The sequence below is a fragment of the Ascaphus truei genome, chromosome 4 (assembly GCF_040206685.1).
Source record: "Ascaphus truei isolate aAscTru1 chromosome 4, aAscTru1.hap1, whole genome shotgun sequence".
Lineage (NCBI taxonomy): Eukaryota > Metazoa > Chordata > Amphibia > Anura > Ascaphidae > Ascaphus > Ascaphus truei.
In genome coordinates, this window is record NC_134486.1 from 409,283,438 (window position 1) to 409,298,685 (window position 15,248).

Consider the following 15,248-nt stretch of genomic DNA (forward strand, 5'->3'; position numbering starts at 1 on the left):
GTGTCATTTGTTTGATCAGGTTATCTTTATCTATAATTAGGACTTAGATTAAGATCTAATGACATCTTATGTTTAAAATATGTGTAGCGGGGTCCCCCCTGACTACTATTCTACCCAATGGGCGGGCAGTAAACCCTGGTACTATCAGGTTGCCAGTAGTTGCTATGGGGGTTTTTTTCCCTCACCTTTGCTACTGCATTTTGAGTGAAAGCAGGGGCTGGTACATCCTGTTGTAGCTGGGACAACGGGGTACCCGCCTTGTACTTAAGGGCAGGGCCGCCCTAAAGTTAGAGAGAGTCCTTCACCCACTCGGGGGAGAGTGAGTGTGGAATGATGGTAGTGCACGCACTCAAACAAACAGGTGACAGTGGGGTACTTATCCGCCGGTGCGCTGGTTCTGGGGAGCTCCTCATGCCCCAAATAGATCCAGTGAAGAAGAATCAGGCACACGGTCTTAATCATTAATGAAAAGAGGGTTTATTGTGCCAAGGAGTCCAACGTTTCGGCAGTAATACTGCCTTTCTCAAGGTGTAGGCTGCCAAATACAAGTGAACAGCAAATATATACACACCAATACATGCCCCCTCTGGTACTCACCTCTCCCTGCTCAGCTCCACGACGTTGACGCCCACGTGATGATGTCAGTGCGCCTGCGTGGCGCTCCGTGATGACGTCAGACGTCGTCATGTATATCCCTGGTAGCACAACACAGAGCTGTCTAGGGGAAAAACACACTGCCACACCACACACAAGGTGGGGCGTGGCCAACTGGTGTGTGGTGTGGCAGTGTTTTTTTCCCCCCGGCAGCTCTGTGTTGTGCTACCAGGGATACGTCTGACGTCATTCTGCTGGATATAGACCCACTGTGGTCTTTCTCCCTCCTAATAGAGGTAAATGAGAATTTTAATCCTAATAGAGGTATATCAGTATTTTATCTGGTAGTGTTAGGCCTTGCGAACAGGTGTCTGCCTTGTCGTGGCTCGCAAGCTTACAACGCTTTGGCCAAAGGGTTAAACTAAATGACCCTATTTCAAGAGAATTTATAAGTATTTTACTGTGTATTTCTGTCATGTTGGATGTAGCATTGGGCTTCTCTGTCGTCTGTTGTATGCATATGCACCATACACCCTGTAATGGCCCCTATCTGCGAATGGATGGGGGAAACACCATTACATTTGTGAAAATCCTAAGGGGATCACTAACTTTTTCTCGCCACTGTACATACACACACATACTGTACATACACACACATACTGTACATACACACACATACTGTACATACACACACATTCTGTACATACACACACATTCTGTACATACACACACATACTGTACATACACACACATACTGTACATACACACACATACTGTACATCCACACACATACTGTACATACACACACATACTGTACATACACACACATACTGTACATACACACACATACTGTACATCCACACACATACTGTACATACACACACATTCTGTACATACACACACATACTGTACATACACACACATACTGTACATACACACACATACTGTACATACACACACATACTGTACATACGTATACACGTTTTCAAACCTCACATGGCTCTTCAGCTACAGTATTGTAGTCTGGTGATTTATAATCACATTGGAGGGGATGCAGATTGATCACATTTGTATTGAAGTTATGTGGGGAAAGTGACAGAGGAGTGAAAAGGTAAAGTGAGGATGTCAATTGTCAGAGACTGAATACGTTAGTTACATAAACGGACTCCGACCTGTTCCAATCTGTTCCTTTACTCTGTATTTATATGAACACTAGGCACTTCCTTCCCTGTAACTCATGTTCTATTAATAAATGCATTTACACCACTTAGATTCAGGCTTCTGGGGCAAGGACTCCCTTTATACCAGCGTTGGCTTCAATCGGATGCACTTCTCCATAATGCTGTACCGTATTCATACACACATAAACATATTCATCAACCTATTTACACGCAAGTAACCTGCATGCACAGATAAAGAATATACACAAAACATATGCGTATACACACATGGAGAAGTCTTGATTTTATACTGAAAATTAGGGGGGGGGGGAGGGTAACCAGGCTATATAATAACGGTGAAGCCTGTTTGGTTACCCCTGCTCCGTGTATAAGGGTCCAAGAGAGTTAGGTCTTGGACTCAGTAATATTGTATCATTACAATGTCTTGTATGTAATAAAACCCTTTTTTGTGTTTTTCCCTTTCCGGGCATGCAATCAAGCGGGGATTGCTAGGGTATGAGTTTCACGGGGGGTTTTGTGGAGGGACCATTGTCCGAATGTGCCAAGGAGGTTGGGGTCCAGAGTTACCGGTTCCCCAATAAAGGTACCCGGGAATCATGCCTGATTCTTGTATACATGTAGTCACATTGTCCCTGCAATATCTCCCCTTGAAAACTTAACCGTGACTCACCACTAGGCTGCCCTGCTTCAGTACAACTCGGAAAGGAGAATGAGGCACGGGGATAAATGTGTATTCCTGTAGCTGAGGGAATCCCTAGGCTAAGAGGGGTACCCCAGCTAGTGCCAAGGTGACCCACAAACAGTATATATTTTGTGGGTATCCAACCGTATATAAGGTTGGGGGGACTCTGAGAGTCCAACCTGAGTCAAAGGGAAAACATGGGGGGGACATCATGTAGACAGAAATAAAAAGAGGAAATTTTTCCCTTTTCTGTTCCCTGTACCCAGAGATTCAGAGTTTGTTAAAGAGTATTTTAATAAGTTTTAACATTTGGAACAAATGTCCAAACAGGCAGCCCGTGCGAACCCATAGGCGCCGGTATGTCTGCTGGACATCGGAGTTCAAAGCAGCCAGAGGCTGCCCAGAGGTTTGAACAGCGTTTGGTTAGCGGGGAAATGAGGAGTACTGGGTCCGAAGATCGATGGCAGTCCTCCGGGATGTCCCTTGTTCTACCAGACCTAGGGGCGCCTGCCCTGCATGTGGCATTGGGATAACTGGGGGTAGATGTGGCTTGCGCATGTCCCTTGGCTATTTCAAATTTCCCGCTAACCTGGCTTTTCTACCTGGCTTGGCTCTGATTGGCTGCTTGAGAAAGTTCCCACGCGCTGATTGGCTGTCCGGCCTGCTTGTATTTTATGAATGAAGCAGAGAATACTATAAGAAGCTCTGAGCCAGATTGTGTGTTCCTCTTGAGTCTGAACTGAAAGAGCGCGGGCTTCTCAAAGTTGCTTTGTTCGAAATAGCAAAGTAACCGGCTTTGATTTCAAGCCTGAGAAGCCTGCCCGCCAGAGACTAAGGCCGTGCCTATAGTGCCGTCGTTGGCGACACGGCGGGTGACGTCGCCGTTGCCACCAGCGAAAGTTATGTTTCGCCGGGCGGCCGGGTCGCGGGATTCTGGCAATTTGATTTGTTCAAGGGTGGTCACGTGACACAACGGCCCTTGAAAAATCAAATTTTGCCGGCTTCAACGACGCGTGCAATGTATTTGTTTTCGGGCGACGTTGCGGCACCGTCGCCGGCACTATAAGCGCGGCCTAAGTCCCGACTTTTGCATCCAAGTTCTCAGAAACGAACGTAGTGGACGTGGCTGGGATTTCATGCTGATTTGAGTGCCCGGAGATTCCGGGCTAAATCCAGGTCTGGGTAAAACTCTCCCAATAGCGTGCCCTGCACCTAGGAAAGTCTAGTTTTCGACCCCAGACGACCAGTAAGTGTGTCTTTTTCTCTGTATTTTGTGTTTCACTGTGTGTATGCGGATTTATGCCAAATAAATTACAATTTATTTCTCTACCTTGTTTTATTCAATAAATGATCCTGGTAAAAAGGTGTAAATAACCTGGTCTCCCGTGACACTGAGGTCTCCTGTAATCCTCCCAAATCTCCACATGTGGTATAAATGGGATTATATAAATTAGTGTAGGAGATCCTTCATCCACACAAATACAGATCTAGCCAAAGTTATTGCAACAAGTGGGTCTCTCCAGCGGGGTAAACAGGTATATAAACCCCCCCCCCCCCCATTCTCCAGCGCGGCTGATTCAAAACAATGTCCCCTTCTCCCACTGCAGAGCGCTGTGTATGTCCCGCTGCAGAGCGCTGTGTATGTCCCACTGCAGAGCGCTGTGTATGTCCTGCTGCAGAGCGCTGTGTATGTCCCGCTGCAGAGCGCTGTGTATGTCCCGCTGCAGAGCGCTGTGTATGTCCCGCTGCAGAGCGCTGTGTATGTCCCGCTGCAGAGCGCTGTGTATGTCCCGCTGCAGAGCGCTGTGTATGTCCCGCTGCAGAGCGCTGTGTATGTCCCGCTGCAGAGCGCTGTGTATGTCCCGCTGCAGCGCTGTGTATGTCCCACTGCAGAGCGCTGTGTATGTCCCGCTGCAGCGCGCTGTGTATGTCCCACTGCAGAGCACTGTATGTCCCGCTGCAGAGCGCTGTGTATGTCCCACTGCAGAGCACTGTATGTCCCGCTGCAGAGCGCTGTGTATGTCCCGCGGCAGAGCGCTGTGTATGTCCCGCTGCAGAGCACTGTATGTCCCGCTGTAGAGCGCTGTGTATGTACCGCGGCAGAGCGCTGTGTATGTCCCGCTGCAGAGCACTGTATGTCCCGCTGCAGAGCGCTGTGTATGTCCCGCTGCAGAGCACTGTATGCCCCGCTGCAGAGCACTGTATGTCCCGCTGCAGAGCGCTATGTATGTCCCGCTGCAGAGCGCTGTGTATATCCCGCTGCAGAGAGCTGAGTATATCCCGCTGCAGAGCGCTGTGTATGTCCCACTGCAGAGTGCTGTGTATGTCCCACTGCAGAGCACTGTATGTCCCACTGCAGAGCGCTGTGTATGTCCTGCTGCAGAGCGCTGTGTATGTCCCACTGCAGAGCGCTGTGTATGTTCCACTGCAGAGCGCTGTGTATGTCCTGCTGCAGAGCGCTGTGTATGTCCCGCTGCTGAGCGCTGTGTATGTCCCGCTGCAGAGCACTGTATGTCCCGCTGCTGAGCGCTGTGTATGTCCTGCTGCAGAGCACTGTGTATGTACTGCTGTAGAGCACTGTATGTCCCGCTGCAGAGCGCTGTGTATGTCCTGCTGCAGAGCGCTGTGTATGTACTGCTGCAGAGCACTGTATGTCCCGCTGCAGAGCGCTGTGTATGTCCTGCTGCAGAGCACTGTATGTCCCGCTGCAGAGCGCTGTGTATGTCCCGCTGCAGCGCGCTGTGTATGTCCTGCCGCAGAGCCCTGTATGTCCCGCTGCAGAGCGCAGTGTCTGTCTTGCTGCAGAGCACTGTATGTCCCGCTGCAGAGCACTGAATGACCCACTGCAGAGCATTGAATGTCCCGCTGCAGAGCACTATATGTCCCGGTGCAGAGCACTGAATGTCCCGCTGCAGAGCACTGAATGTCCCACTGCAGAGCACTGAATGAAATGCTGCAGAGCACTGTATGTCCCGCTGCAGAGCACTGAATATCCCGCTGCAGAGCACTGTGTATGTCCCGCTGCAGAGCACTGAATATCCCGCTGCAGAGCACTGTATGTCCCGCTGCAGAGCACTGTATGTCCCGCTGCAGAGCACTGTGTATGTCCCGCTGAATAGCGCCACGGGGTTGCAGCAACGTTAGTGATATCTGTAACTAAATGAAGCCGTAGTAAAACACTGCAGGTTTTGCCCCTTTCTATACAGAGTTACACTATAATCAGTGTATCCCTCCCCATTACTACACATAAAGCCAGCGACAGGAGGACAGAGAACGGGAGAACAATGGAAGGTCTCTGAGACTACAGTAACCCTGGTATTTGTTTTATATTTGCCAGGTCAAAGGTGCACACAACCTGAATAATTAATAACTACATAGTGAATATTTAATGAAAACTAATTAAAACATATAAAGCTGACGATGAGCTGAGTAACAAGTAAAGAAACAAGTGAACAATCAACCTATGTCTGCACACAACACTTACACACACACACACACATAATCTCATACAGTACATACACAGCTTCACACACAGACACACACAGCTTCACACACACACATTGCGAGTCCTCTGTCCCTTTAATATCTACTTCCAAGTATCTCATACACACATCGTCTCAAACACACAGATCTCAGACACACACAGATCTCATGCAGACAGCCTCACACACACACACATAGATCTCATACATACACAGCGATCACACACACACAGCGATCACACACACATAGATCTCATACATACACAGCGATCACACACACACAGCGATCACACACACATAGATCTCATACATACACAGCGATCACACACACACAGCGATCACACACACACAGCGATCACACACACACACACATCTCATACACACACAGCGATCACACACACAGCGATCACACACACACAGATCTCATACACACAGCCTCATACACACACAGCCTCACACAGATCTCATTCACAGGCAGCCTCACACACACACAGCGATCACACACACACACAGATCTCATTCACAGGCAGTCTCACACACACACACACACACACACACACATCTCATACACACTTATTGAAAGTAGAAATATGTTTAATAAATGTTTTTTTATGTATAAAATGTTTTACCAGGAAACACATTGAGAATTACCTCTCGTATTCAAGTATGTCCTATGTGCATTATCCTCGTCACTGCCAGGGGGGACCACACACCTAATTGGGAATTCATTGACTCATTTTGGAGACATTTTTCATTACAATTTTTTCTGTGCGGTCTCTTAAAAAATGGCTGTCAATGTAAATGTCTAAAAACAGCTTAATAACGCCGATCACTACTGTGCTACATCATATGCCATTTACCTACCGTATAAACACGTCACAACATCACTGCTCCACTGCAAACCAGCGCAGCGTCGGGTTTAGATCAGGGTTGCCACGTACAGGTACTACCAAAGGCCGACCCGGAGAATTGTTTAAATGTGGCGCTTACCTTCAGCTGCGTCTCCCGGCATCCTCCGGACATCTCCCCCAGCAACTCCCGTCAATATGGCTGCGCGGCGACAAATGGCGCCACGTTGCCATGACAACGGGATGCTAGGTGATGTCGTGCGGTGTCAAGTTGCCATGACAATGTGACGCCTTATGGCGCCTAGACGTCACGTTGTCATGGCAATGCATGACATCACGTAGCGTCTCCTTGTCATGGCAACGGGTGTCACGTGATGCTGTTCCATCACGTAGCGTTCCCCTTGGCATGGCAACGCGGCGTCATTTGACGCCGCACAGCCAGATTGGCGGTAGTTGCAGGAGGAGATGCGGGGAGACGCTGCCGCCAGGAGACGCAGCCGCCGCCATCCGAAGGTTTACTAGGTAAACCCGTAGCCCGGACATACATGGCCAAACCCGTAGCCCGGACATACGTGGCCAAACCCGTAGCCCGGACATACGTGGCCAAACCCGTAGCCCGGACATACGTGGCCAAACCCGTAGCCCGGACATACGTGGCCAAACCCATAGCCCGGACATACGTGGCCAAATCCGTAGCCCGGACATACGTGGCCAAACCCGTAGCCCGGACATAAGTGGCCAAACCCGTAGCCCGGACATACGTGGCCAAACCCGTAGACTCCGGGGGAAGCCCGGGTTTAGTTGCAGATTTTAGTGTTCCTGCTATTGTGCTTTGCACAGTTGTGCATTTAGCAGAGGGACCATATGGTGTCTCATTGCAGGGGTGTGCAAACTTTTCTGCTCGCGCCCCCCTGTCTGCTCTCCCCCCCCTGCTCGCGCCGTCCCTCCCTTCTTTCCGGCTCCGTGGCATGGCGGCGTCATATGATGTCATGTGACGCCGCGTTGTCATGGCGATGCGATGCCGAAGAGGCAGCTGGGACGAGGTAATTTAAATGCCTTGGGGAAGAGCGCGGGGCCTCTGTAATCGCCACCTCCCCCCCCCCCCCGAAAATCTCGCACCCCCAGTTTGCGCACCCCTGTCTTATGGCATTTGCTGTTCCTGCCAGCACAAGCTCCCCACATCCCCCCCTGTTCCAGCGTCACTATCCCTGATATGAAGAATCCTTTGCTGTGCTGCTGGGGGAATAGGACTCTCTCTAACCTGAACATTTATCCATTTGAAAATACATTTCCCCCCTGCCAGTCTGCAGTCTGCCTTCATATAATGTGGTTTCCACTTAGGGAAGCGTAAACTCTTAACCCCTACACTACCAGAGGAGCAGCAATGCTTTGCAAATGTTCTGCCGTCTCCACTGTAACTAAAGGCGTGAATGAAACACAGAACGCGTCTCCTCCATGACTCTGCTTGAAAGGAGTGCAGCAGCTTCTCGTATTGTGTGTATTGTGCGTGTGTCTGTATGCAGGGATAATGTGTTGCAGTAAGATACTATATTGTACATAATTGCAGTGAGCCACTAAATGTCCTTCTTACCTTAATCGGGGCTCGCTTACTAAGAACCTAACTGTCACGGGAGACCTGGGCGTTTAACACTTTTATACCGGGATCATTCACCAGGCAAAACACAGTAGTGAAATAAAATGGAGTTTATTCGGGTAAACCCGCGTACACACAATGAATGCACAAAATACAGATGAATAAAAAAAACTTACTGGGGCTCCGGGGGTGAAACCTAGGCTAAAATAGGTGCAGGGCTCCTGCTTCGGTAGGCTCACCCTGACCAGGATATCCACCCGGGCTTCCTGGTCCTCTTTTCGGCTAGAAACTCTAGTCGCGACCGCTACGTTCTAAAACGAGAACTTGGACCTCGCGTCTGACTCAGCCTCAGCTGGGCAGGCTTTCTTAGCTCCAAAAATGAAGCCGGTTGCTCTGTTATTCATAACAGAGCAAATTTGAAAAGCCGCCTTTGCATCACCGGCCCAAGTCACAGGGATCGTCTGGTTCTCTGACTGGGGCTTCTCCTTACATACCTTCCGCTGTTCTATGTTCAGCATGGAAGTAGGAGGAGCGACCAATCGGAGCGTGGGAATTCCTCCCCACCAGCCAATAGGAATAGAGGCTCATCCTTTGGCTGATGTCAGAGGAGGAGGGGGCGTGCCAAGCTGGCTCGGGATGCCATGTGGGCGGGACATATGAATTGACCAATTGGAAACACGCCGACATTCAGGCTCCACTGAGTCTGGCAGACCAGAGGGTCCTCACCGCAGGGGGTCTCTGTTCTCTGGACCCAGTACTCTGCCCTGCCCCAGCCACTTAGCACCCCGACACCTCTCAACATCCCGTCTCCTCTTTGAACTACGATGTCTATCCAGTCTCCCCGGCACCTACATGGATGCCGGGGCTGACTGAATAGACATTTATAGTAGATACACCAAACATTATAAACCATATTTTAAAACATGTTATAACATGGGGAGACCCATATCTATGCGGGACATAGGACTGGGATATCGGGGCTCGAAAACCAGGAGTCTGGGGGACACTGGGCAGCCCCGGTGTAATTCAACCCGCGTACCGGCACATCATGCCTGCACGCCAGGGAGAATTAGGGGACTACCGGCAACTTTGGCTCCCGAACTCCTGCAAACCAAACAACTGCATTTCGACCCAAATATCCCGCGTAAAACTTACACGCAGAAAGTTTCATGAGTCTGGGGCAAAGGGAACATGGAAAGTGGAAAAGCAGGGGCACTTTAACTTTGCATGTTATGTTACCTGGCCCCTGGTTTATGGTGCTACTGTATGTAGCTGCCAGGGACACCACGGTTTCAGGGGTAACCAGATGGGCTGAACCTTTATTGTATAGCCTGGTTACCCGCTCCCGTCACACTAACGCGGGAAGCATTTCCTTCCTCAATCAATAACTGATTCATTTACCAACCTCAGACCTTTCTGACCCTGTTTGGCTGCTGAGAAATGTTTATAAACGCCACGGATTCCAAGCAGGGCCACTGACAGGAGGGGTGGGGGGTGGGGGGTGGGGGGTGGGGGGGAGGGGGCAGGTTCACGGTTCTGGACCCAGTGACTGCGGGGGCCCTGGCCTCCGCTGGAAGTTGGGCCCAACATCCACGTCCGGCTGCCGGGCTTCAGCCGGGCCTCCGCTCTCCCTAGCTGCAGTGGGCCTCTCTCTCTTGATGCGGCCTGACCTTCACTGAAGTCCCACACCCTGTGCGCGCATGTCGGAAGTTAGACCCAACTTCTGCATCTGCCAGCAGGATCGGCGTGGTACCGGAGGCCTCCCCCCCAAGGTAAGGGGTGTGTATTTGGGGAGGGGGTTATGCTGTGTATTGGAGGAGAGGTTATTGTGTGTATTAGGGTTAGTTAGTGTGGGGAGGGGAGGTGGGGGCCTAAGGGGGAGTGTGAGAGAGGTGGGGGTGTAAGGGGGAGAGAGAAAGAGACGTGACGGCGTAAGGAGGAGAGAGAGCGGTAGAGGGTGTTAAAGGGAGGTAGAGAGTGAATGGGAGAGAGAGAGGTGGTGGGAAAGAAAGGTGAGAGAGGGGTGAGAGAATGGGAGTAGTGGGAGAGAGAAAGGGGGGTGGGGGATGGTGGAGAGGGACATAGAGGAAAAAAGGGGGAGAAGGAGATGGAGGAAAATAGGGAGAGGGGGCGAGAGAGGATGAGGGGAGAGAGGAAGGGGGCAATAGGAGGAGGGGGGGCAGAGGAGGGGGGAGAGAGGACAGGGAGGGGAGGAAGGAAGAGGGGGGAGAGAGAACAGGGGGGGGGAGGAGTGGGAGGAGAGAGGGGGAGAGGGAAACCTGTCTGCGGCCCTGATTCCAAGTGATGTAGATGACTCTGTGCGCTACTTGTTCCCCATTGGTAATGTTGAATATAAACTAGCACTGTAGCGTCCCCTCTAACAGCCATTGTGATGCTGCACTATACCCTCAGGTACATTGTGATGCTGCACTATACCCTCAGGTACATTGTGATGCTGCACTATACCCTCAGGTACATTGTGATGCTGCACTATACCCTCAGGTACATTGTGATGCTGCACTATACCCTCAGGTACATTGTGATGCTGCACTATACCCTCAGGTACATTGTGATGCTGCACTATACCCTCAGGTACGTTGTGATGCTGCACTATACCCTCAGGTACATTGTGATGCTGCACTATACCCTCAGGTACATTGTGATGCTGCACTATACCCTCAGGTACATTGTGATGCTGCACTATACCCTCAGGTACATTGTGATGCTGCACTATACCCTCAGGTACATTGTGATGCTGCACTATACCCTCAGGTACATTGTGATGCTGCACTATACCCTCAGGTACATTGTGATGCTGCACTATACCCTCAGGTACATTGTACAGCCAATTACATAAACCGGCGTTGCAAATACAGCCGGGAATTCCTCCGGACCCCGTTTAATGAAAGGTTAAAGACTGACATTTCAAAAAATGCAAAAATCCTTCACGGATATTATTCTAATTCATTCATGTTATGCTCAATACAACACTGGTATTTACTTTGCATGTTTAGCTTCAACGAACATGATAAATCATATACAGTATTGGGACATTTTATGATCATTTTGATAAAAAAAAGTATTTGTATAGTGGCCCAGAAGTGAATAGAAACTGAACTCAGGTTCTTATTTCGCAGATATCTTTTATAATGAAGCTCGTGGGGGGGGGGGGGCAGGCCGACATCCCCCCACCTCATGCGGCGGCTGCGCCATCATGAAGGTAGCTGGCGCATGGGAGGCACGTGGTGAGGGCCGAGCCCCCCCCCCGCAAGCCAACCGGGCTGCAGCAGCGGGGACCTCCCGCCCCGGACATCGATCTGTGGATCGAGGGGAAGGGGACAGGAGAAGGGGACAGGAGCAGGAGGAGGGGAAGGGGACAGGAGCAGGAGGAGGGGAAGGGGACAGAAGGAGGGGAAGGGGACAGGAGCAGGAGGAGGGGAAGGGGACAGGAGCAGGGGAAGGGGACAGGAGCAGGAGGAGGGGACAGGAGCAGGGGACAGGAGGAGGGGAAGGGGACAGGAGCAGGAGGAGGGGAAGGGGACAGGAGCAGGGGACAGGAGCAGGGGACAGGAGGAGGGGAAGGGGACAGGAGAGCTGCCGCGGTGGGGAGTAGGGAGCCATGTGGGGACAAGGGGGATCGCAGGGAAGGAGCAGAGGGGCCGCAGCATGGAGAGTACTTACCCTCCAACAGATCTCCAGGCAGAAAGAATGGCCGCTCGTTGGGGGCGGGCTCATATAGAGCCTGGCCGCGCGCCCGCAAAGCCTGGGAGCGCGCGCCAATCAGCAGTCAGGTAGGGGGAGTTTTTTTTTTTGTTTTTTTAGTGCGAGCAGGGAAATTTCAGCGCGAACGGGGGAATTTTAAAAAAAAACACACGTGCTGCTTGGGCCAATATTTACACGCCCGGGGGTTAAATCCACCCGCCCCGGGCGAGTAAATGTATAGGATTGATTGTCGAACACTGTATATGTGTAATATATATGGCCCTTGGACCCTCTATGTCTCAGACATTAAGTGGCATATTTAAAAGCAGCACGTTGCCCTTACAATCCCTATAGCTAATTCACTTGAATGGGTTAGGTGTCTTCTGGCTTAGCACCGTTTAGTAAATATGGGCCTAAATATTGTATTATCGCCCTGGGTAAGGATTTATTGAGCTTCTACTATGTATAGGACAATGGAAAAGGACCACACTAGGATATCCCACGCATTAGCTCCATGTATGCCACATTCTGTCACCCACTTCCACTAGTGAACTGTTACATTTCCTATGTAAGTAGCTGTACTTAGAATATCACGTCTGCAGAATTCCCCACAAGGAGACTGAGCCGCTATCAGACCTTGGCTTGGGCTCCAAGCTCGACCCCTGCTTCTCCTCTCCTTCTCTAGTGACAATTAGGACCTGGGATAGGGAATGTCCACATTACTGTTGGCAGTACTATCATACACCCAGTACCACAAGCACACTGCCTAGGGGTCGCTCTGTACTCCTCCCTCACATTGTCCTCTCACATTCACAATCTAGCTCAAGTCTGCCGTTTTTTCCTCCGTAACGTTGCAAAGATACGCCCTTTCTCTGTCGCTCTAGTGCTAAAACAGGCCCTCATTCTCTCCCATCTCGACTATTGTATGTCTTTATTTATAGTGCGCCATTAATATACACAGCGCTTCACAGTAGTAATACGCAACAATCATATATATAACAGATAATATAAATAACAGGTCTTGGGAATAATACGCTTCAGACATAAAAAGTAACATTTAGGAAGAGGAGTCCCTGCTCCGAAGAGCTTACAGTCTAATTGTAACCTTCTACTAACCTGCCTTCCTGCCCCTCACCCTTATAAATCTATCTTAAACGTTATTTCTAGAATCCCTTTACTCTCTCCTAAATCTGTCTCAGTCTCTCCCCTGCTGAAATCCCTCTCATAGATTCCTATTAAATCCTTGTTACTTACAAAATTCTCCTCCTCGCTTTTAAGGCTGTACCCTCTTCTGCCCCTCCTTACGCCTCAGCCCTAATTTCTCTCTATACACCTGCCCGGTGGCGGATTTCCCGTTAGACCCAGGCCTAGGGCGGCATTTTGGGGTGGCAAAAATGTAAGTTCTCCTCACTTACCACTTAGATTGGGGCAGGGACTCGTTTTCCTAAAGTCTACTTTAATGTCTGAACTGCTTATTCCTATTACTGCTGTAAAGAGCTATGTACATGGAGGCCCTGTATAAATAAAGATACACTTACATAGGGCGTGACTGCGGTTTATTCCTGTTCTGCACAATGAAGGGGGGGGGGGGGGGGTTATGCTCTAAAGTGCACTAGTGCCACTCAGGCACCAATGCACGGAAACTCCCATTTAAGCCTGTGCATTAGTGCCGGATCAGCAATGATGCACTTTACAGCATAACACCCTAACTACATTTACCTGAAGCCCAGTCTCTTCAGAGCCTTCACCTGCACTCTCCCCGGTCTCTGATCATCACAACGCCGCCCCTACTGGCACGTGTAACCCCTGTAACTAGGTCTTCTGCAGTGTGGCGGACCCTTGTGGGAATGAAGGGGTTAGTCACATGTTCCTGAATGTAGACACATTTGGCAGTGCAGAGGTTAACCACACCTCCCCCCCCCCTCCCCAATGCATTGCAAACACCTGTAGCAGGGAAGGGGGGCTGCCCATGCCGTGTCACCCTGAGGCTGCAGTCTATGTTCTCTGTGCTTACCCAGGCATTGCAGCAGGTGGGATGTACGTGGCATTATTGTGAGTGATCAGCGTGCCTGCGCTCCGGGAAGCCATCTGTCAGCTCCCTGCTTGTAACGGGATCTCCAAAGACCACTGGGTGCTGCAGGAGGGTGCGGTGTCCCGGGGCCTCTCTGTGTGCCCCTCCCTGCAGACTGTGTCCTGGGAGAGTCACAACAAGAGACTGTAACTGGGCAACGCTTGCTCCTGACCTCACAATACCCCTCCTGCATCACCGCCTCTTGCATGTTTAAAGCTGCCCCTTATACCTAACCCCTGTGCTGCCACAAAGGGGCCCTTATTGTGGATCATTTCAGTGTTAATACGTGTGTGGAGGATCACCATACTTGCTAGCTCTTTGCTACACATACAGTATGTAGCCCTCTCTCCTCCTGCTCTAGAGTGACTACTGGTACTGCACCCACCTGTGGGCTCAGGGAGATCTGGGCCTCCGCTAGCTGGGAGCCTGGGGTAATAATAATAGTCTTGGCAGCGCCTCCACTTACCCAGGATCCCCAATGAGTGAGATTCCCCTAGGCAAGAACAATAGCAACACGCATCAGATTGTAACTGTTTACTACTAAGCATTAATAGAACCTTATCTTTACGTTATAGCAATAACACACACATAACACATGATAAACCATTAGCCAACGACTTGCAATGTAACACCTGTGGCTCGGCCACCCTCATAAAGAGAAATGTCACTGTCCCGTCACCGCGTGTCCCCACACCGTGTCCATATGAACTAGAGATATGTATATGGCTCAGTCCTTTGGCCACTCCACCTAGTGTCCCCAAAGAGTGTTCCCCAAGGCTGGATCAGCGCCTGTTGGTACCGGTGTTGGTGCACTTGGTAAATACCTTCCGGTCACTGCGGTGACCGGCAACAACTTCAAAAAGGATCCGCCGATCCAGCGCAGTCTCTCACGAGCTGTGGATGATGCACAGCAGCCTGGGCCCAAACGACTGTCACCAACCGCAGCTCCGCAACACTGTGTCCCTATCTGTTTATGCAGTAAGGGTTAGGTGTCGCTACCAATATAGGGCGTCCCTGCAGCACCACAAGCTATGGTGACTCAGGGAATACACTGAGGCCTGAGGGGAAATCTGGCCTACGCAGGTGGGTCACTG

At 50.6% G+C, this 15,248-nt stretch overlaps 1 protein-coding gene across 2 annotated transcripts in view; it reads right to left on the minus strand.

The window, feature by feature from the left end:
- Positions 1 to 14,274, minus strand: part of CIMIP2C (ciliary microtubule inner protein 2C) — a 41,645-nt gene extending 27,371 nt beyond the window's left edge. For both annotated transcript variants that reach the window (XM_075598736.1, XM_075598735.1), the window contains exon 1: positions 14,098 to 14,274. In XM_075598736.1, coding sequence (XP_075454851.1) covers positions 14,098 to 14,171 — 74 coding nt within the window. In that variant the 5' untranslated portion in view covers positions 14,172 to 14,274. The remainder of the gene's footprint in view (positions 1 to 14,097) is intronic.
- Positions 14,275 to 15,248: the final 974 nt, after the last annotated feature.